The 23,027-nt window shown below is 38.9% G+C and overlaps 1 protein-coding gene across 2 annotated transcripts in view; it reads right to left on the reverse strand.

Annotated features, from left to right (window-relative positions):
• Positions 1-232: 232 nt before the first annotated feature.
• The window catches only part of atp8b1 (ATPase phospholipid transporting 8B1), a 146,035-nt gene continuing 123,240 nt past the window's right edge, over positions 233-23,027 (reverse strand). For both annotated transcript variants that reach the window (XM_060852221.1, XM_060852299.1), the window contains exons 20-28: positions 21,159-21,234; positions 17,258-17,387; positions 15,068-15,350; positions 14,020-14,243; positions 12,441-12,524; positions 9,914-10,159; positions 5,171-5,309; positions 3,208-3,338; positions 233-1,210 (exon numbers count right to left, since the gene is read on the reverse strand). In XM_060852221.1, the coding sequence (XP_060708204.1) occupies positions 980-1,210; positions 3,208-3,338; positions 5,171-5,309; positions 9,914-10,159; positions 12,441-12,524; positions 14,020-14,243; positions 15,068-15,350; positions 17,258-17,387; positions 21,159-21,234 (1,544 nt within the window). In that variant the 3' untranslated portion in view covers positions 233-979. The remainder of the gene's footprint in view (positions 1,211-3,207; positions 3,339-5,170; positions 5,310-9,913; positions 10,160-12,440; positions 12,525-14,019; positions 14,244-15,067; positions 15,351-17,257; positions 17,388-21,158; positions 21,235-23,027) is intronic.

Genomic DNA, 23,027 nt, shown 5'->3' on the forward strand with positions numbered 1-23,027 from the left:
TTTCAATAAGGAGATAGATACTGTTCTTGTGGCTAAAGGAATCAAAAGAGAGAAAGCAGGAATACGGTAATGAGTTGAATGGTAAACCATGATCATATTGAATGGCAGAGCAAACTCAAAAGATAAACAGCCCATTCCTGCTCCTGTTTTCTATGATTCTATTTACACTTCTGGAATAATTAAACACAAATTGATACATTTTAAATGTTTGTTTAATCATCCTCTTATGGTACAGAAAAAAGTTCCTAGAAATATCACTATATACACACATATTCTTTAATTTATGACAAAGGAGAAGTAAGAAATCATTTTTAAAAAGTGAGCAAGAAAATTTAAGCTAATCTCCAATTATTTCTGAAAAAATATATTTAAGAACTTCAGATCTGAACATAAAAATGGCAGTGCAGATTGGTAATGCTCTTTTTTGGAATGTATATTTAAAAGCCCGAATAACAGAGCAGAAAATATAAAAGGGAAAGAATGTTTTCATATCTTGGAAAGTATCAAATAAAAGGAACAAGGATTTCATATTCTCAAAAGTTAATAAAAATTGGTTAATGTAAATCTTCAATGTAAACATTAAAAACACCTCATCTGCTCAGGTATTCACTGCAAGTCAATAAAACAAAATTCAATTTTCTTTATTGCAGTTCTGTGGACAAAGGCCTTAATTGCAGGTCCATAAAATGGAGTCCATTTTGCAGCATAGTAACGGAGGGATGGTGCTGGTGAAGCAAGTCATTCCACCTTCAGGTTTAAAGGTAATGATGGTTGGCCCCTGCAAACCGAACAGTCCTCATCTTAGTTGTGCAAATTGGAAGCAGTCCAAATCTCGCAGTGTACATATGAGGAAACACATTCCAATCTTCCTCCATATTATCCTGAGAATTACGTATTTTTTTTATAAATCACGATTTTTCTGCCAAGTTGTTTATAAATACAAAGTAAGTCTTAAGCAGGTAACTGCACATTGATGGTTTCAGCTTGCATTTGCACCCTCTGTTTCATGTGTCCTACTACTGCTGACACCCGGCTCAGAGTGAATGCCTTTCTTTCTGATACTACGACCTGAAGAAATTAGATCAGCATATCCTTGCTGGTGTGAAAATGCATAGCCTGATCGACGAACAGATGCATTCCGTTGGAAAGACCTTGGTCTACTTCGCTTGGGCCGCAGTTCAATCTCATACTTTTTGCGGTTCATTTGAATCTGTCATGGAAATAAAAGAAATTGTTTAAAGCATTGCAGTCAATTAATAGAAGAGCACGCTGAGAGGTTCTGGTCTGCCAAGCAAACAAACTACAATAGATGTTTGTTGTAAAGTCTGAGTGTTGTCACTGCAGCAATGCAACATAAACAACAGAGACAACTATAGTAACATAGCTTGACACATTACAAGTTTGTTTTCATTTATGTATGGGAATAGGCATCATAGGTTGAGTAAGCATTTATTGCTCATTCCTCAAGGCTCTTGAGGAGGTGACGTTGATATGCTTTTGCCAACTTCTGCAGTCCATATGGTTTAGTTCCACACACAATGCCGGTAGAGAGAGTTCTAGAATTTCTTGATTCTTTTTCTAGTTGTCTCCAGTGTTAATGAGTATAGTAATATTGAGTGGACAAAGTGCACAATGCACTTTGAATGCACAACAAAACCCACCTCCTTGGCCCTTGACATACCTTATATGCCTTGTTACCCTAATTTATTGATTACACAAAAGGCCATCTGATTTGCGTCCACCCTTCATTCCCTCATCCCCAGTAAAACAATTATTTTATCTGGCTACTGCCATGGTCCTAGTATGGCACTCCCATTGTCACTCCCATGAAAGCTGTGACACACTATTAGGTTGGCCACCCATCACTAGATTTGCTGAACCACTTCAATCAGTATCTGGTCCTACTTTTGTTTGCTAAAATTGCTTATGATTTCAAGATTGTCCTTGAATTCAAAGACAACATCCAAATTATTTTCTATACTATAAACAGTTACCTTAAACCCCTATTCTCATGTCCCCTTCACCTTCCCCACCAACAATAAGTTCAAGGGGCAATCAGCTGACTCAGCCATGGCTTGGTGTGACTTCACACTGAACACTGCTGTGAACATGCATCTTTCTCCACTTTTTCCTCTTTATCCCCCCTCATGCCATCTCTCAGCTCACTTTGTGAATGTATTTTTTTCCCATGTCCTATTCCCACCACAGTTCTGACCACCTAACTTTCTGTCCTAGTTCCGTATTATTTTAGTTGAGAGAGTTCTGTCCAGATATTTGTTCCCTCCCCTTTAACTCCACCATCATGATGCACATCTTTGAAAAGCCATCACTTGACACAATTATCCATGAAAACTACCATTCCATTTCTAAATGACTTTCCTTAGTCCTGCAACTTGAAAATTCATGTTTGCTGAAACTACCTTTAAAACCCTCCAAACTTGTTTCTGCCTCTGTTCCAATGTTGAAATTTTCTTCTTCATGTCACAAATAGAAAAACAGAATCCATACAGCGTGGAAACATTTGACCCAACAAGTCCACATCGAACCTCTGATGAGCATCCCATCCAGATCCATTCTCTTACCCTTACCCTGTAACCCTATAAATCCCATGGCTAACACATCTAACCTACACATCTCTGAACAATATGGCCAATCCACAACCTGCACATCTTTGGACTGTGGGAGGAAACCGGAGCACCTGATGGAAACCCACACAGGCAAGGGGAGAACATGCGAACTCTACACAGACAGTTGATCAAGGGTGGATTTGAACCTGGATCCCTGGTGCTGTGAGGCAGCAGTGCTAACCACTGAGCCAGCGTACCTCCCTGCTTGACAGTGAGAAAGGTCAATTTTAAAACCTCATCCTTCTCAGCTTGTCCAAAGCCTTTGATACAATGAACACCATTCTTTCCCAACACCTCTCCACTTATGTCCAGCTGGATGGGATTGCTCTCACCTCGTTCTCGTCTTATCCAACTAATTACTGACGATGCTTTCTCTGGTTCCCCTAACACAGTGTCAACTTAAAAATGTCTATTGCACAAATGAAATCAAGTAGTTACAAACAACTTCTCTGCAAGGAAGTGAAATTGAGGAAAAATAATGAATATCCAAAATGTTACTTTGTGAAAGTGGATTGAAACAAACCTTTCCAAAATGGATTGACAGATTAAACATGATTTTGACAACCAGCTTGTCACTTACTTTGTCAGTCTCTGTGGGGTTGACAACCTGAATCAGAAAACGAACCGCAACAACTGGGAGGAGACTGACTGCCACAGTTAGTATAATGGTCAGCCATAGGTATGGCTGTCGAAGAGCATTGGGAGCAGCTCCTAAGTAAAGAATACAGTGTACATTATTGCACAGTTAAAAGACCAAAGATCAAAACTGAATTTGAAACGGTTTTTCTGACGCTAATTACATTGAATAAATGAAATGATGGACCATTTGGAACACAATTTAACACTACAGATGCAACTGTAAAGTACCATTAGTACCATTCCAAAATGGCTCCAAATACACATTTGCAGATGACATGCTGCAGTTTATTTTGTCAACGTTAGAATACTTTTTACGCATCCCATATCTTTGCAGCAACAAATTTGTTGGCATTCCTGCACGCAGAATCAATGATACATGGCAAAAAAGTAGTTTCTGTTTGATTCTGTGACCAAGTTAATTTCATTCTTACTTTATTTCAGCACTCCTGGGCTAGGGTTGTTGGAGGGGGTAAAAACAAGGACGGCAGATGCTGGAAACCGGAGTCTAGATTAGAGTGGTGCTGGAAAAGCACTGCAGGTCAGGCAGCATTCTGCATAATTCTGCAGGCACCCTGCCTCTATTCCTGAAGGACTTTTGCCCGAAATGTCGATTTTCCTGCTCCTCGGATGCTGCCTGATCTGCTGTGCTTTTCCAGCACCACTCTAATCTAGACTCTTGTTGGAGGGGGTGATATCATACAATGATTTTATTCCTCATGACTGACTGTCATGTGCTCAAGTCTTTGGAGCATAGTGTAAACCCATCACCACCTAGTTCAGCAGGATTAATTCACCATTGAATGGATGCTGAATCCAAGTTATCTTCGTGGATCATTGAATACTTAAAATTTAAGGGTCAAAAATTGTAAACCTTGGTCCACGAGAGACTGTTTTTGATGAAGGAAGCCAACTTCTTCCTGAATATCTTGCATGAACTGGTGTGGTACGTAATGTTTTCACAACTAAAAGCAAAACAGCTCATCAACATTTGGTCGTGATGTTTGCTCCAAATCCAATTATTTAGATGTGATAGATACTGGCCTTAAGTCATTTCAACAAAGGAATGAGCATCAAAAACAATTTGGACCAAGCTGCATAAGTCAAATCACATACAGAAACATCTTTCCTGGACAATAATGTGAAACATACACAACAAGTACTCATTCACATGAAAACATGTTCTCACTTGTTTTTCTCTACAGGCTGAAGTGCAAGGGCACAATTATCAGGAGACAATGACATGGGTCAGTACTTGTTTGGCTCTATATTAAACAACTTTCACCAACATTAAGTTTTGTTAGTCATTTATGTCTCTGAGAATATTTGTGGCTCAAATGATTTATTACACATCAATGTAATAGATGTCAGTGCTGTGAAATGAGCACTTTTTGACATTGACTATTTGTCAGTGCCAGAACACAAACCAACTACTGAATAAAAACCTCTTCAGTCTGTCCAATAATGCATCTAACCTATGCACACAAAAAAAATGCTCCCAATTTTACATTAAGTCTACATTAGTGTGCCATTTCCCACACTAATAACCCACACCTTTGGTCCGTGCATTTTAAAAAATTGATTTGAGCCATCTATCAAGTTGAGCTAAACTTCAGGAGTCAAAATTTAAAATTAATTTAATACCAACAAAACAAACTTTTTCTCATCACTTTGAATAGAAGTTTTGGAAGAGACTTTTCTGGATGAGAAGTGAAGAGCAGCTCTGTATTTCATTGCATCTCATTAACCATTGGTCTTTAAACATTCCGGTTCAATGAACAAATTTAAATGACTGATTTATTTATTCAAACATAGATGGTAGTCAGCTTAAATGAAGTATAAACTAATTAAACTATAGACCCAAGAGACCTATTTCTGAGCTATAAATACATGGCAACATAACTGACCAGTAAAGGTAAAAACCGATGGAAATAGGATGTGGATTCCCGCACTGTGGAGGTCAAACATGATTGCAAAATATAGAACAATACTTCCGAAGACTGAAAACGCATTGACAAACGTCCAGTAGGAGGTGTCTAGAGCAATCTGCAAGAAAAAAAAATTAAGATTGTGAACATAAATATATAACCCTTCTCATTTAAATATCATCAAATTTCTACAAAATGTAGTCAAAAAAATCAGCTTCACATTTGTCCATTTTGTTTTGTCAGTTTTACAACTGAAGAGATAACCATTTGACAGTGACACCACAGATTCACTCTGTAGCTCACTTAATTAAAATCTAGATCAACTACAGGATGAAATTTGCTTAGCTTGCTGGAAAACCAAGACGAGAATTTGAGGCAGAAGTAATGCTCAGGTTATATCAGAACTTGCTGTTATTAATGAGCAACTTGGTTGTTGCACAGAGTTAAATATAACAATCAGGAGGTTGCTATACAGGTTGCTCTCGGAGACAGGGAGGACTGCAGAGGCTGCATCATACTGGTATCTCACCCAGAGACTGCTCTGAAATATATTACATAATGTCAAGTTGCAGTTCTTTTTCAGATAGGACAGAGATTGGGCACTCAGGGGTTAGGTTCACAGAAGTTAATACTACTGCTTTCCTTGACCTATATTAATAACTTGGGTGTTGGGGCATAATTTGAAAAATTGCAGGTGGCACAAAACTTGAAATGGTCAATCTCGAAAAGGGCAGCGATAACTTTTGACAACACTTGACCAGGCTGGTGGAACAGATGGAATAGACGCAGAAGTGTGAAGTGATGCATTTTGGTCGGAAAACCGTAAAACATAGGAATGGAAGTAAGGCTATTCGGCCCATTGAGTCCACTTTGCCATTTAATCATGGCTGGTGGGCATTTCAACTCCACTTACTCACACTCTCCCCGTAGCCCTTAATTCCTTGAATACATTTAACATCCCAGCCTCCACTGCACCCCATGGGCAATGAATTCCACAGGTCCACCACTGTCTAGCTGAAAAAATGTCTCCTCATTTCCATTCCAAATTGACCCCCTCTAATTCTAAGGCTGTGCCAATGGGTCCTGGTCTCCTCGCCTAACGGAAACAACTTTCCTGCGTCCACCCTTTCTAAACCATGCATTATCTTCTAAGTTTCTATTAAATCTCCCCTCAACCTTCTAAATTCTAATGAATACAATTCCAGGACACTCAGCCATTCATCGTATGTTAGGCCTACTGCTCCAGAGATCATCCACGTGAATCTCTGCTGAACACACTCCAGTGCCACTATGACCTTCCTGAGGTGTGGGGCCCAAAATTGGACACAGTCTTCCAAATGGGGCCTAATCAAAGCTTTATAAAGTCTCAGAAGCACATCGCTGCTTTTACATTCCAACCCTCTTGAGATAAATGACAACATTACATTCGCTTTCTTAATCGTGGACTCAACCTGCAAGTTAACCTTTAGAGAATCCTGGACTAGCACACCCAGATCCCTTTGTACTTTAGCTTTATGAATTTTCTCACTGTTTGGAAAATAGCCCATGCCTGTATTTTGTTTGCCAAAGTGCAAGACTTCGCATTTGCTTACGTTGAATTTCATCAGCCATTTCCTGGACCACTCTCTGAAACAATCTAAATCTTTTTGCAGTCTCCCCACCTCCTCAGTACTACCTGCCTGTCCACCTAACTTTGTATCATCAGCAAACTTCACCAGAATGCACCTAATCCCTTCATCCAGATCATTAGTATATAAAGTAAACAGCTGTTGTCCCAACATTGAACCTTGCGGAATATCACTTGTCACCGGCTGCCATTATGAAAAAGAACCTCTTATCCCAACTCTCTGCTTTCTGTCAGACAGCCAATCGTCAATCCATGCCAGTAGCTCACTCGAATACCATGGGTCCTTACCTTACTCAGCAGCATTACGTGAGGCACCTTATCAAAGAAGGTGATAGATAAGTCTAGATAAGGCTAGCTAAATAACATCACTGGGTTTCCCTGGTCTAACCTACTTGTTAGCTCTTCAAAGAATTCTAACAGGTTTGTCAGGCACGACCTCCCCTTACCAAGTCCATGCTGACTTGTTCTAATCTGACCCTGCACTTGCAAGAATTTAGAAATCTCATCCTTAATGATGGATTCAAGAATTTTGCCAATAACCAAGGTTAGGCTAATCAGCCTATAATTGTCCACCTATTGTCGTGATCCTTTCTTGAACAAGGGGGTTATAACAGCAATTTTCCAATCATTTGGGACTTTCCCCGACTCCAGTGCGTTTTGAAAGATCACAATTAATGGCTCCACTATTTTTTCAGCCACCTCCCTCAGAACTCTAGAATGTAGCCCATCGAGGCCAGGAGATTTATCAATTTTTAGACCTTTTAAGTTTTCTAGCACCCTCTCTTTTGTCATGGCTCCCGTACTCAACTCTGCCCCCCAACTCTCCTTAATTGTTGGCATATTACACATGTCTTCCACTGTGAAGACTGACGTAAAGTACTTATTAAGTTCTTCAGCTATTTCCTTGTCTCCCATCACTAACCTTCCAGCAACAATATGAAATGGCCCAATGTATACTTTTGCTTCTTTGTTTCTTATGTATTGAAAGAAACTTTTACCATCATTTCTAATATTACTGGTGAACCTACCTTTATGTTTGATCCTCTCCTTCCTTATTTCTCTCTTGGTTATCCTCCGTTTGTTTTTATAGTTTTCCTAATCTTCTGATGCCCAGTGCTCTTGGCCACTTTATAGGCTCTTTCTTTCTTTTTGATACATTTCCTGACGTCCTTTGTCAGTCATAGCTGTCTAATCAACCCTCTCTCCCCGATGGATAATCTCTCTTTTCTTTGGGATGAACCTCTGTACCGTGGCCTCAATTACACCCATTGTTGCTCTATTGTCTTCCCCACTAGGCTCTACTTCCAGTCGATTTTCATCAGTTCCCCTCTCATGCCCTTGTAATTACCTTTATTTAACTGTAACTCCATTACATCTGATTTTGCCTTCTCTTTTTCAAACTGCAGACTCAACTTTACCATATTATTATCATTGCCTCCTAAGTGTTCCCTTACTTTAAGGTCTTTTACAAAGTCTAGCTCATTATATAGCACTAAGTCCTGAATAGCCTGCTCCTTGTGGACTCAGTGACCTTGCCTTTCTGACATGCCCTATTTCCCGGGACATCCTGACCACTGTTAGGAGGTCTGTACATAACTCCATTATGGTTGTTTTTGCCTTTGTGGTTCCTCAACTCCACCCACATAGACTCCACATCATTTGACCCTATGTCATTCAGTGCCATAGATTTAATTCCATTCTTAACTAACAAGGCCACCCCCTCCTCCCCCCAGGAGAGGTAATAGAAATTGAAGGGCACAACTATAAGTGGGTGAGGGGTTGCCCACAGCAAGCTCCCAAAAACAACAACGTCACAATGATGCTATGACCAAATTCTCTGGTTTTGATAAAGGGATAAATGTTGGCCCGAACACCATGATTACTCCATTTAAAATAGTGTCATGGGATCTTTTACATCCATCTCATCAAGCAGAGGTACACTTATTTAAATGTTTCATCCAAAAGATGGCACATCTCAGACTGCAGCACTTCCTTAGTATTACACTGGAACATTAGCCTTGATTTTTATGCAGTAAGTGGAGCAAAATGTTAAAATAACCCATAGGTCAATGTGCTCTCTGGTGATCCATTGCATAAATTCAAGATCAGGTTACAAGACTATCTCCAGGGATAAAGGAACTTCAGTGACCTGGATTGGAGAAGCTGATATACTTTTTTGAAAAGGTGAAAAATAATCTAAAATCGTGATAGAACATGGAGAAAAATGGTTTCCACCCACAGAGAGATCAAGGATTAGAGGACTCCAGTACAGGTGAATGACAAAATAATCAATGGAAACTTGGACAGTGGTTAAGATTTGGTGTGCATTGCTTAAAAAAAACATGGTGGATTAAGATTCAACAGTCTTCACAAGGGATCAGGATAAGTACCTAAAGAGAAAGAATTTGCAGGACTATCATTAAGGGCATGAGAGGACTAGAGGAGTTGTGGTTGCAAAAAGCAGATATGGAGACCACACATCCTCTCCTGTGTTGTAATTATTTGTATGTTCTACTTACACATGAAATATCCTTAAAAACTCAATCTTGTCTAAATATGATAATTCTTAAGTACTGCTAATCAAACTCTCCAAAACAGAAAAAATAGCATTTTCAGATTTGATTGTAAGTTTTAAAGATTATAATTAGGTTTGGAGAATTAAAAAAGACAGTAAAAGTTAAATAAACCTTATAATGTTACTTTATCTCCTTTCCTCCAATTTGATGTCGCAACAATTTCTCAGTTGATATTTTATACATTGGTTTTAAGGAAACTACACCTTATTCACATGACCTATTACCTTCAGGAAGAAGTGAACATGCATTCGAAGGTCCCTCAATTTTGCTACACTTCTCAGTAAACTACATTTACCATGTATTCCCTTACCTTAGTTACCAATACCTAACCATATGACTTCATACTTGTATGAATAATGCTCCCAGCCTCTAATATGTGGTTGACAAGAAGTGCCAAATTACTTGAGGTAGTGGAGTCCAGTGGTGCATAGATAAAATCTTAAACGAGCAGACGTTCCCATCTTTGGAAGATGAGAAAAATGGAAATAGCATTGGGTAGCCCACAAAACATTTGCTTACCTGAAAATTAACAGTTATGGTGAGAGATGAGGCTGTAGTGACTGCAAACGACTGGTAATCTGTTGGTGCCTCACCATCTTGGCCCATTGTTTGAAGGAATGCTCCGTAAGGTATGAAGAAAATGATTAGGGATACAATAATGCCGTGAAGCAAGCTGAGAAAAAACTTCTTAAAATTGAAGTAAGAACCTTTCTGCCCAGGTATATAAAGCGTTGGAAACCCAAGACTCAGTTTATCAGTGACATCCTATAGACAAAGGAACATAAGAAAGAAATTTTCAACAAAGAGATACGGTGCAACATTACAAAAATACAAAACAAACTATAAGAGCATGACAGGTGTGGCGTATTTTAATCTCCACATTGAAAAAATTGACACTTCAGTCTATTGGTTCGGACAGGGATTTAGTTTAGGTGGTATTATGCAGGAGTCAAAAAAATGTGTTGCTGGAAATGTGCAGCAGGTCAGGCAGCATCCAAGGAGCAGGAGAATAGACGTTTCTTCAGGAAGGGTCCCACAGAAGGAATCGACAGAATTATAGTCCATCAGCTTCAGTAAAGTCGCCATAGTCCCAGAGACCACACGCTGCTCTTTCAGTAGAGAGAGACAACTGATGATAGTTTGACATAAAGATCACCATGCCTTAGATGATCAGTTAGGTTGAGAAAGAGAGGTATTTATGGTAACCTCAGATGGTGTGAGAACTGAATCTATGCCACTGGCATTACTCTGGATTGCAAAGCAGCCATGCAACCAACTGAGTTTATCAGTACCAGTGTAACATTTTCAAACAACCTGGGGAGGAGATTTCGGAGGATGTTGCCTGGGTTAGAGTACTTTACCTATGAAGAGAGGCAGATGTTTTAGATAGATCAGAGAAGGTTGAGCGGGTAACCTAATATAATGTATACGATTGGTGGGGCATGATCAAGGTGCATAGAAAGCAACTGCTCCCCTTAGTTTAAGGGTCAGTAACAAGGGGAGCACCCTTTTCAGATGAAAGGCCGGAGGTTTACAAGAGAGTTGAGGCGAAGGTTTTCAGAGTGGGAATGCAGGTAAAGGCAGGTAACCTCACAACCTTTAAGTATTAGAATTAGCAATTAAAATGGCATGATATTTGAAGTTATGGGCCAAATGTTGCAAGAGCGTAGAGTTAGCATAGCGTTTGATTAGATTACTTACAGTGTGGAAACAGGCCCTTCAGCCCAACAAGTCCACACCGACCCGCCGAAGCGTAAACCACCCAGACCCATACTCCTACATTTACCCCTTCACCTTACACAATGGGCAATTTAGCATGGCCAATTCACCTAACCTGTACATCTTTGGACTGTGGGAGGAAACCGGAGCACCCGGAGGAAACCCACGCAGACACAGGGAGAATGTGCAAACTCCACACAGACAGTCGCCTGAGGCGGGAATTGAACCCGGGTCTCTGGCGCTGCGAGGCAGCAGTGCTAACCACTGTGCTGCCATTGATTTGAAACAATACTGGATAAGCCAAAGGAATTCTTCTATACTGTATAATTCTATGATTCATTTTTATCAAACACAATTCCAACCTCAGGCGACTAACTGTGTAGAGTTTGCACATTCTCTCCGTGTCTGCGTGGGTTTCCTCCGGGTGCTCTGGTTTCCTCCCACAGTCCAAAAATGTGCAGGTTAGGTGAATTGGCCATGCTAAATTGCCCATAGTGTTAGAGACGGGGTAAATGTAGGGGAATGGGTCTGGGTGGGTTGCGCTTCGGCAGGTCGGTGTGGACTTGTTGGGCCAAAGGGCCTGTTTCCACATTAAGTAATCTAATCTAATTTAATCTAAACAATGGAACTTCTCAGCAGAAAGGAACAAGTATGGAGAAGGTATTTCAGAAATTGAGGTCGAGGTAACTGAGGTGGAGTGGATGCAAAGGAGATTAGAATTAGAAACATACATATCAGAGGGTTACAGTCAGTCAGTCAGTCAGTCATTATGGCACAGGAAAAGGTCATTATGGCACAGGAAAAGACCATTATGCCCACCAATGCTATTCCCATTCTCTGTGGAGTCAGCCTATGCCTCTCTGTTATATCCCACAGCTCTTCAGAGCTTCATACTAGACTCAAAACATTAAATTCTATTTTCCTCCATACAGATGCTGCCAGATCTGCTAAGTTTCTACAGCATTCACTGTGTTTGTTTCTGATTTCCAACATTCATAATATTTTGCATTTATTTATATATGATACCATGGTTGTGGATAGACCGGTTCAATTTCAAGATGGATGTCAGGGAGAGGAATTCAGTGGTACATTGGGAAGAAGGTTTGGAACAGTTACTGAGAACAATGGCTTTAATCTTGATCATATTTCAAGATAGCAAAGTTGCAACCATCCAGTACTCGATGCTGAACAAGCATTCAAATAATTTAGTAACTCTAGCAGTATCACGAGAGATGATGGTGAGATTGAGTGGAGTGTGGTTAGCCTCTGGTACATACACATTCACATATTATCTCGCCATTGAACATATGAATAAGTTGAACAATACCTGGTCAAGCACCCCAACGACCAATACTGGAAGGCTGCTGTACAGAACATTGTATAGTGTGATAAACCAATTCTCGTATGCAGTCTGTACACAAAGAGAAACAGCAAGCTTTTTGTTTAATTCTTCAAATCATGATTGGTTCATGAAAATAATGGAATGCATGTTTATCAGGATGGAAACAAACTACTTTAAAATGATAAAACGTAATTGCTACTCAGAAGAGTAATGGAGTAAACTTCAAAACAACTGACATGTAACAAGAAAAGGCAGACAAGACTAATAATCCTGACAAACAGGACATAAAACAAGACAGGTGCTCTGTTCATGACAGCCTTTGAATTTGACAATTAAGTCAATTTATGTTGCCAGTGCCCAATTCCTTGCGACTTGTTATTCCAAATAATTTGAGCATCTTGAATGCCCTCAAAGCATCCTTGAAGTGGTCCAACATATTAAACAGTTCATGGGAGACCCTGGTTTGTGGCCAAGCAAAATGGAGAAGGCACCAAGTACATTTCGGGACTTCATTAGGGACATGTCAAGGTGAAGTCAAACCATGGAGCAGAAAGTGAAACAATGAAACTTTCCAGCAAATTATCTACCCACTTTTTCAAGCATCAATCCTCCCACATGTCAAACAGAACACAACAAACTTGAGTGGAAGAAAGTCATTCTTGACTCTGGGGACAGCTGCCAAAGGAGGATTGGCAAACCTTGGAGCCTATTATCTTTCATGTTGTACCATTCTTCAGTGATACCCAGGTCAGATTCCTTTCTGCAGGTCCACCAGCCACATTGCATCTTCCTTTTAAGACATGCAGATTTCCTTTAAGCATTGCTGTCAAGTGTTAAATGTTAGCCATTCACAACATTCTCTCTCTGTTCAGGAGAGAGATTGCAGGTTAGAAGCTCAAAATATTTTGAGGACAAGTAGCAAGGAATTGTACACAAGCACAGTTTAAAATCATTGACTACGATCTCATGGATGTTTCAAAACAAATTTAGCCCACCTAAAGTTCAGGGTGCCACCACAAGTATAGACAAACAGAAAAATGGCTTCACACAAAATGGTTAAGTCAATATGCATTACTCAAAAATCAAAATTAGGAAACACAATTGAATTGAAGAATTTAAACATATAAAAAAAAATGACTCCAACTCTGTAAAAAGAAAAATCAATATTTCTTTGGGACTAGTAACTTCTGAAATATTTCAATGTAATGGAATTATTATTAACTTGAACTCTAATTCTCCTATTTCTCTATTAATTGCAAATAATTAGCCAATTAAAGTTTAGTAGTAACAAACCTAATTGTCATAACTTAAAGTCTTTGATGCCATATATTCATCAGTAGCAATAATGCAACTTGCTTCTTTCAAAAGCTTAATAAAATTTGTCTTTTATGCCATGCTTTTCTTACTCATTTTGTCCTCTTTTTCATTCTGATGTTCTCCTTCTGTGGAGTGTTATTATTTTAACCACACTATAAAGCAGCATGTTATATATTATTGCTACCATTTGTCATTTACTTATAAGTTATAACATTTACTTTGCATCAGTCTCAATAATTGTCTTTACCTGTGCAGAAAATCCATTGAAAAAGGAGTACCAAAAGTGAACCAGTGTAAAGGCAAAGTTCTTGTAGAAGAAGTATGTTAAAAACTTGCACATTCGGATGTATGACCACCTCCCATGGACCAGGAGTAATCGCTTCAGAAAACGAAACTGCCCAAAAGCATAGTCACTTGACATGACAGCCTGCATGCCTTCCTGACCACTGATTCCCACACCAATATGAGCAGCTGTAGCATGGAGGAGTAAAGACAAGACTGCCGGTCATTAAAGTTAAACACTGGATTTTTCTTCAAAGCAGATTGAGAAGTTCAACTACCATGATTTGACACATTATTTTCACACAAACGCCCTCCTTTGTCCTTGAGTGGGCCTATTCTTTTCCTAGTTACCCTGTTGCTTCTAATATTCATATAAAATGCCTTGGGATTTTCCTTAATTCTACTTGTCAATGACATTTCAATACCCCCCTTTATGCCTCCTGCTTTCTTTATATTCTTCAAGGGCCTTAAGAGTGTACACCATTGCTGCCAACAGTCAGAGACTGAGAGGTCTTACAAATATATCCCAATATCTTCAGATAGTTCGTGAATGCCCAACTCATCAATTTGTCTTTGGCTACGCTTGGAACTTTGATGGTAGCCTGCAGCACAGTACTGATCAACATTGCTTTTTAAAAGAATAACAAAATAAATTTCCTTCTAAAGTAGATCATAATTAGTAGAATCAGTAATGATCATCATGCACTTCAGAATGTCTTGGACAACAGTATTGCTAAAATAAGGATGCAAGTGCAGGACAACATTAAAAGAAAGCATGTGGTTGTGTGTTCCAAACTGCGATTGTTCCTCAAGGAGATTTGTACCAAGCCTTTAAAAGGACCAGTTCAAAGTTGAATTTTTGTTACATAAAACTTCAAAAATTCCTTCTTTTGCAAAAATTCCATCTAACAGTACAGATGGGCCCTGTTTCCTTTCTTCAGAACATAGACACCAAAGGAAAACAGTAATGCAAGAGACTTTATGCTGCCTGTCACTGTTAACCTGCCACTTACTTTTAATCATGTTAACATCATTAGCACCATCTCCAATTGCCAGTGTAATGGCTTTCTTGTATTTTTTTACCAAGTTCACTACCATGGCTTTCTGTTTAGGGGTTACCCGACAGCAGACCACAGCAGTGCACAGGCAGGCTAAATCCACAAAGTCTTTCTGTCGCTTTTCTTTGGCAGCTTCATCTTTCTGATCCTTTTCAATCTGCATCTTCTTCTCATCCTCGGTTTTTGGACGCCGAAACCATTTGTTTTTCCTTCTTTTCTTCTCTCTGAGAATTTCGTTCTGGAAAACAGGTTTACCATTGAAATAAAGGAAATGTTGTAGGTATTTATCCTCTTAAATTGGATCTGCTATTTAATTGGATCATGGCTGATCTGTGATCTAGCTAAAATTCATCTTTGCACTGTTCCCTGTAATATTTCTGGTTAACAAATCTATCAATCTCAGATTTGATCTCAACAATTGACCATTGCCAAGATGACAGACTAAGAGACTTCCAAAAGTCCTACTATTGTATGCATATGTTACCTAACTCCATTCCTGAAATCTACTGATGTGAAGTTCCTTGGTTCTGAACTCCCTAATAAGTACAAGTAGTTTCTCAACATTTACTCCACTTCATTGATATCTGGAAAACTCCAAACAAAATCAATCCTTAGCTTTCTGAACCCCACTGAATAAGTCCACAAAATAAGAACAGAAAATGCTGGAGAAACTCTAAGTTTTGCAATATTTGTGGACAGAGAAACAGACTTAACTATTCTAAAGATAAAAGCACTGAAAAATTGTTGTTTTTATGCTGGTAACAGAGGGAGAGGAGAAGCAAGAGAAACAGATGATGAGGGTGCCCAGAGCGAAAGACTAAGTGCTGATGATGGTAAAGATGAGATGGAGATGTTAAATAGCTATAACAATTAACGGATCAGCTCTGCTTAAACATGATTTATGTGTGTACATGTATGAAATGGAGGACAGGCTGAAGTTGTTGATCCTGAAGGCTGTCATGTGCCAAAGTGGAAAATGAGATGCTGGACCACCAGTTAGCATTGAAGTTTGTTAGAATACTGTAGGCCCAGGATGGAAACATTTGCATGGGTGCATTTTGCTATAATGAAACAGCCAGTACCAGCAAGGTTGGTGTCCACTCTTTCGGACAGAGCAGACATGTTTTACAAAGTGGTCACCTAGACCCTGGCGTTGGATTTGGTTGAAGATACCAAAAAGATAACCAGCAAATGATAAGAGGCCTGACATTGGGCTGCTATGTGAGTGGAATTACACTGAGGTCAAACAGATCTGCTAAGAGTTAAAACTGCAGGAAATCAGGAACTGCCATCTCTACTTGTTATGACATACATTTGGACAAAACATCTGGGATTGCTTGCATGCACTTGGACAAAATGTTCAGGTTAGTCCAGTGCGCATATAATTCCAAATAAGACACATAGCATAAAAAGTCTGAAGAAATCCCTTTGTTCAACAACACTTTGAAGATTAACTTTGTGTTAGAAGGTATCCTACGTCAGGAGATGTGGTGAAGATGTCAAGCAGAACTTTCAGCCTGGCGAGTTGGAAATTCTCCCAGGTAATAAAGTTTGGGTTTAGTTACTGAAATTAGGTAGTGAAAGACAGTGACTGAGATATCTCTAGTAGTTAAAAGTGTGTGTTATTCATTTAAGTACTTAATAAATAAATGGTGGTTTTATAGAGCGCTAAGTGTCTATGTGTTTCTTCATCTGTGTGTGCACTGTTGTCTCTCAGAGATAGACAACACTGGAATAAAACCCTAGTTTGTCTAATCTCAGTTTGTAACTGAGGAATCCTTATATTATTCAGTTTAATCCACCCTCCAAACCCAACAGGCAAAACCAGCTGATTTCTAGAGATAATCTGCTAAATGAGAGAACTCAAGCTTAGTTTAAAGCTTGATCCATTTTCCAGCACCAAGGAAAACACGTCTGGGCAAACTAATCTTGTTGGGCCAAATGGCCTGCTCCCATACTATAGGGATTCTATGTTCTTTGAAGTGTAAAACCAGCACTGCATCTGATCTAGTGAATTTCACACACAGATTTGATTGCTACCGCACCATCCCTCCCATACATGTCAATTTGTGCTAGAAATCAGTTCAGATATATGTTCCATACATTTTGCAATTGCAATTGTTGAGTTTGTAAAATATTACTTACCAGCCAGGAACCGGTGATGACCATTGCAGGTTTTACATCATGAGGAAAAATGGTGTTTGCATTGAGGGTTGTGTTGGTTTTCCCTTCTGCCATGTTTGCCCTGTTTCTTTGCATGGTGTTTAACATATCACTGAAACGTCAATTTAACAAACTTTAAGAACCTCATCACATCTTACATTTGATAGTTAGTCATGCAAAGAAGCAAAACATACAAGATGGTCATGATTTGGAATGCACTTTTTACTAAAAGTAGAACAAAGAACACATCCACTCGGGTATATCTACGATATCAGGCTACCATGGGGAGGGAAACTCAAACTCAAATACTGCATACAGAAAAGGTCTCTAAGACAAATGTCGTTAGTTAACACAAAATTCAGTGGTTAGCACTCTGCCTCATAGAGCCAGAGACCTGGGTTTGACTCCAGCCTCGGGCGACTGACTGTGTGGAGTTTGCACATTCTCCCTGTGTCTGCGTGGGTTTCCTCCAGGTGCTCCAGTTTCCTCTCACAGTCTAAAGATGTGCAAGTTAGGTGAATTGACCATGCTAAATTGTCCATACTGTTCAGTAACATGTAGGTTAAGTGGGAGAGATGACAAATGAGATTCAAAAGGACTGACATGTTGTTGTTGTAATAAAAAAAGAACACACGAAGACTGTTGTGTTCTATACCTTTAAGGGAGCTGAAATTTCTGGTTAGCACAGTGTGCTAAACAAGGTGACAATATAACATTTACTCAAACAGCTGCACGGTGGCACAGTGGTTAGCACTGCTGACTCACAGCGCCAGCGCCTGAGACCCGGGTTCAATTCCCACCTCAGGCGACTGACCGTGTGGAGTTTGCACATTCTCCCCGTGTCTGCGTGGGTTTCCTCGGGAGGGGGGGGGGGGTGCTCCAGTTTCCTTCCACAGTCCTAAAATGTGCAGGTTAGGTGAATTGGCCAAGCTAAATTGCCCGTAGCGTTAGGTGAAGGGGTAAATGTAGGGGAATGGGTCTGGGTGGGTGGCGGATCGGTGTGGACTTGTTGGGCTGAGGGCTTGTTTCCATACTAAATAATCTAGTATCTAGCTAGCTCAGAGCTGTGTTGCTTGGGTACAAAAACAAATTCAAAGTCGGCCAATCATTTAAATTGTGCCCCAAGACACCAAACTCCAATCAAGTTTGAATTTAATATTTTGACAATATTAAAAACAACAAAATGATCAATGCTTTGGGGTATAAATATCATACATTTCAAACAGTTACCCAGAATGGCAAAGAGCACCAATAAAAACAGAACCATGCAGACTGCTCTTTTATAAGGTACCTTTATCTATCAAAGATCTGTGAAGCAGAATCCCTAAGAAGAAAAGACGACAGAGGAAAATCCAAGCTGCCTAGTTTTGAAGTGTGATTGTAAATCGTAATCAGGATTTTTATCCAACCAGTATCGTACAAGGGAAGGTAAAAAATAGGTTTAGAGAATGGAGTGTAAATAGTTGTTTGTTAATTATTCTGTTAGACTGAAAAAAATTTTTTAATTTTTACTTTACGCAGTGACTTATAGTTCTTTCCTCTCAAATTTCAACAGATTACAGCACGGCGTGAATCTTTTCTGTGTTGCTGGTTTAAATTAGCAGCGGGGTTTATCTTGTGATGTAATATGATGAAATGCTGTAAATTGAAAAGCTAATTTGCACAGTTCTCCAAAAATACTGTCCTGAGGAAAACTTACAAGTTGATGAGGATACAGAAAATTATGCAAGTTCTTTCTGAAAGGTTTCCTGAGGCAAGAAAGCTTGTTGTTATTCCTAGAGATGCAGGAAGAGGCCAGCCAAAAGCAACAAGAAGAGTACTATCTTCTGATCTAAGAGGGAGAGACCTTACAAACTATGTAACATGCAAAGTTTTTTTTGCAGTAATTGATTAAAAAGTTAAATGAAAATAAAATAAATCGTTATTTGCAAGCAAGATGAAACTCCAAGAACTTGTGTAACTGAACTCTAAACCTTAAGAGTTGTATACTGTTGGCTTTTACTGGTTAAGCCTTCTATTGTTTCTAAGATGGAATCTTCTGTGGTGAATTATGACAAAAGGGGAAAATGTTGCTCGTCTTGTGTGTATACGTTAGTTGTTAAAACGTTTACAATGTTGAAATTTGATGTCTTTGATAGTGTTCAGGGAAAAAAAAATCAATGCCGTTCTAAGCGGTTTTCATATGAGTGGTGTCATTCTGTGGTCAGTTCTGAGTCACTTCAACTTCCCAGAGCCTATCATCGACAAGGCACAGGTTAGGAATGTGAAGGAATACTTTCTGCTTGCCTCGATGAGTGTAACTCCTACAATATTCAAAAAGGTTGACATCATCCAGGGCAAAGCAACCTGCTTGATTGGTACCTCATTTCACCATCTTGAACATTCATATCTCTTCACCACAAGTAATAGCACAGTGTAATACCTATAAGATGTATTGCAGCAACTTACCAAGGCTCTTCACCAGTATTTGGTGCCTGGAAAGGACAAAGGTAGTAGATGTATGGAAACATCACCTACAGGCTCCCCTCCAAATCACATAATGGATCAACTTGGAACTACATTGCAGCTCCTTCATTCGTGCTTGGTCAAAAACCTGGATCTCTCACTCCAAAAGGGCAGATGAACTCTAGTGGTTCAAGAAAAGGACTCACCAACACAGGGACAATTAGAAATGGGCACTAAGTGTTGGTCTTACTAATAATGCGCAAATCCCAAGACTTAATTCAAAGAAAAGAGCCAATAATTTTCTTTTTCTCGATACCACTGCTTAGGGCGGTTCTTTTGTTCACGTTAATGTTCACACCACGATGTGAACAAACTTGGAACTATCCGAAAAGCTAATATCTTTAGCCATTGCCTGTTTTCTTTTGAACTAGCTCCGCATCATTGGAAAACTGTTGATTAGAAAGCTACAGTACTGGATATCTGCAACTGAATTTCATATAAATCTGCAACCAGAAGATAAATTACATAGTTCAGTGGCCACAGATGCTGGACCGTTAATTCATTTTTTCAAAAATAGTAAGTTACAATTTCCAAAGTAAAGCGGCATAAAATTGAGGAATCTAAAATTGGTCATCGCGAGTTCTGCTTTGAGGTGGAAAGAAGCTATTTTGAAGGTGAATATAAGAGCGTCAATGAGCAGATACTAAATTGAAATTAAGTTTGGACTCAATCCTTCCAAGGTAAATTCAGATTATCTTAGTTTAAAATTTGAAAAATATATTGCTGGAAAAGCACAGCAGGTCAGGCAGCATCCAAGGAGCAAGAGAATCGACATTTCGACATAAGCCCTTCTTCAGCTTATGCCTGAAATGTTAATCCTCCTGCTCCTTGGATGCTGCCTGACCTGCTGCGCTTTTCCAGCAATATATTTTTCAGCTCTGATCTCCAGCATCTGCAGTCCTCACTTTCTCTTAGTTTAAAATTTCCCAAGTTCTTTTTTTCTACATGTTCATTATATAGAAACTAAGGTGACAGCCCTTGCCTCTCAATTAGAAAGTCATTGATGCAAGACCCATTCCAGACAACTGACTAAACAAATGACCTAGGCTGAGACTTCAGCACAGTTCTGAGGGTGCAGCACCATTGCCTGGTCTATCTGAAAGTAGTCACAAAGATCAAGGCTCCTTCTACTTTCTAAAGTGGCTGTAAAATTCTGACTGCATGATTAGAACACCCAAATGGCGGCTATTTATTACTCAAGCAACACTGCAGAGAACCTTGTTGTTTGCAAACTGGTTGCATTGTTTTCTACAATATAATGGTGCCTCCATTTCAAGTGTACATCACAGGATGTAAAGTTCACTGGAGGTAATGAAAGATGCATTAGAATTACACATTCATTAAGTTTTAAGTTTTATTAAGTTTTAAAAATACTCACTTGATAGCCTCTCCACTATAAATAGTCATGTCAGCGGTTAGTAAATTACAGGAATAGCCAATGTTTTCAGCAGTTTCTATTTGAAGATAGAAATACCTTTTATTAGATCAAAGTTAAGAAACCCAAGAACAGTCTTTATTCATAATGTTCACCAAAAGGAATGCAAGTGATGTGAAATTGAACAATTCCTGTGTGTGCTGTCAGTTGTCATTTGTAAACAATCCAGATTTAAATCTAGTGCAGATTCAAGGCAGGAAAACCATCCCCAAAATACTACCCTCAAAAAGGCTCTATTTAAAAATTTAAACGTTGAAGATGACCCATTAAATCATTTCCAAGGGCATTACATGAACTGCGTTTCAATTCCTTCCAGGACAAATTAAAAAATTACGAGGAAATTATGCTCAAATCTGTGTTGTATACAGAGCTAAAATTATACAAACATTTTTCATTGAAACCAAAAGAAGCCAGCCAACAAAGACTTGACATTAGTGTTTATTCAAAGTCCACAGATGAAAGTAATATTCATTTCAATTGTGATGGATTGAATGCAGTGGTAATCAAACCTCACCACTCCACCAGTCACACCACTATCAAGGTTTTAATTCAATTATCAGAACAGCCAATGGTTTTCCCTAATGGTGTTACTATCCCAAATAAAAGAGATTTTCATTAGACTTCATTTGTGAATCTAAAATAATCAATTAATTCCAAAACAAAACTTCCTCTTAAAAACAAGAGGCAAAACTGGTTAACATCTAAATGTAACCCCCACAAGACAAGACAAGACACAAGGACAATGCAGAGAAACTTTATAGTGGGCAAGAGAAGAGCAGCCTTATTGGTCAACAGTTTAAAAACAAAGGATCAAATTTGATGAATTTGCACAGTCCACTAGATTTCTCAAACAAAAATCAAACCACCAAGAGTTGTTGACAAATGGAAGATCTTTGAAAAAAAGGCATCAGATATCCATGTTTTTGGATTGTAGTGACAGATCAGCTTTTCAGTATTTACAAAGTAATCAAAATACTGAGATAAGGAAATTTCATTAGGCTTCCAAGTACTTCTACCAAGGATGGAAGTTGTGCAGCCGCACTATCTCTTCTTTCCTTTCTGCTATGATCCCAGTGATTCATAATGAAAAACAAGTCAAGAAAGGGATGTTAGTCAACCATCAGTACAAGCCATTATTTCTTCCAAAGTAAGCTTTTTCAGCAGTTAAGAGCAATAATTCCATCTCGTATCTTCTTCAAAGTTTTGCTTGCCAATTTGGACAAGTTATTTGACTTATTCTCATCAGTAGGTTCTAGCCCACATTCTACAGTTGACCACATTTCGAACAAACGACAGCAGTTCTCTTCAAACACTTGGTAAAAAAAAATCTAATTCACCAAGTATCCAAACAGTTCAATATCTTCCAATTCTCCATGTTGTCCAGAAACGTAGAGACACATTCTTAACATTTCACTATGTAAATCCCAGAAATAAGCAAATAGCTCATTTTGTGACAGGCCAGTTACCTTTCCTTGTAATCCTTCACAATGTTATCACAAATCAAGAAGACCATCCCACATATCTTTATTCAGTACTTCATAGCACTATTAAAGCCAATTGTTCCCAATTTCTAATAACTGCAGCTTCTAATTGGCTCTTAAATGGTTCTGTGACTGTTTTGAGTACTATTTTGGAGTTCATTCCACGTTTAAATTACTTTGTGGATTAATTGATGAATTTTGTCATTTTCAATTTGAAATGATTTACTCATTTTATTCAGCCACATGGTTACATTGCGACAAGTCATTTGGCACATCTTTAATTTCATTTTGTGATTGCTGAACTGCATTGTGTGCTTGTCAAGCACTGATT

This window comes from Hemiscyllium ocellatum, chromosome 1 (assembly GCF_020745735.1).
Source record: "Hemiscyllium ocellatum isolate sHemOce1 chromosome 1, sHemOce1.pat.X.cur, whole genome shotgun sequence".
NCBI classification, from domain to species: Eukaryota; Metazoa; Chordata; class Chondrichthyes; order Orectolobiformes; family Hemiscylliidae; genus Hemiscyllium; species Hemiscyllium ocellatum.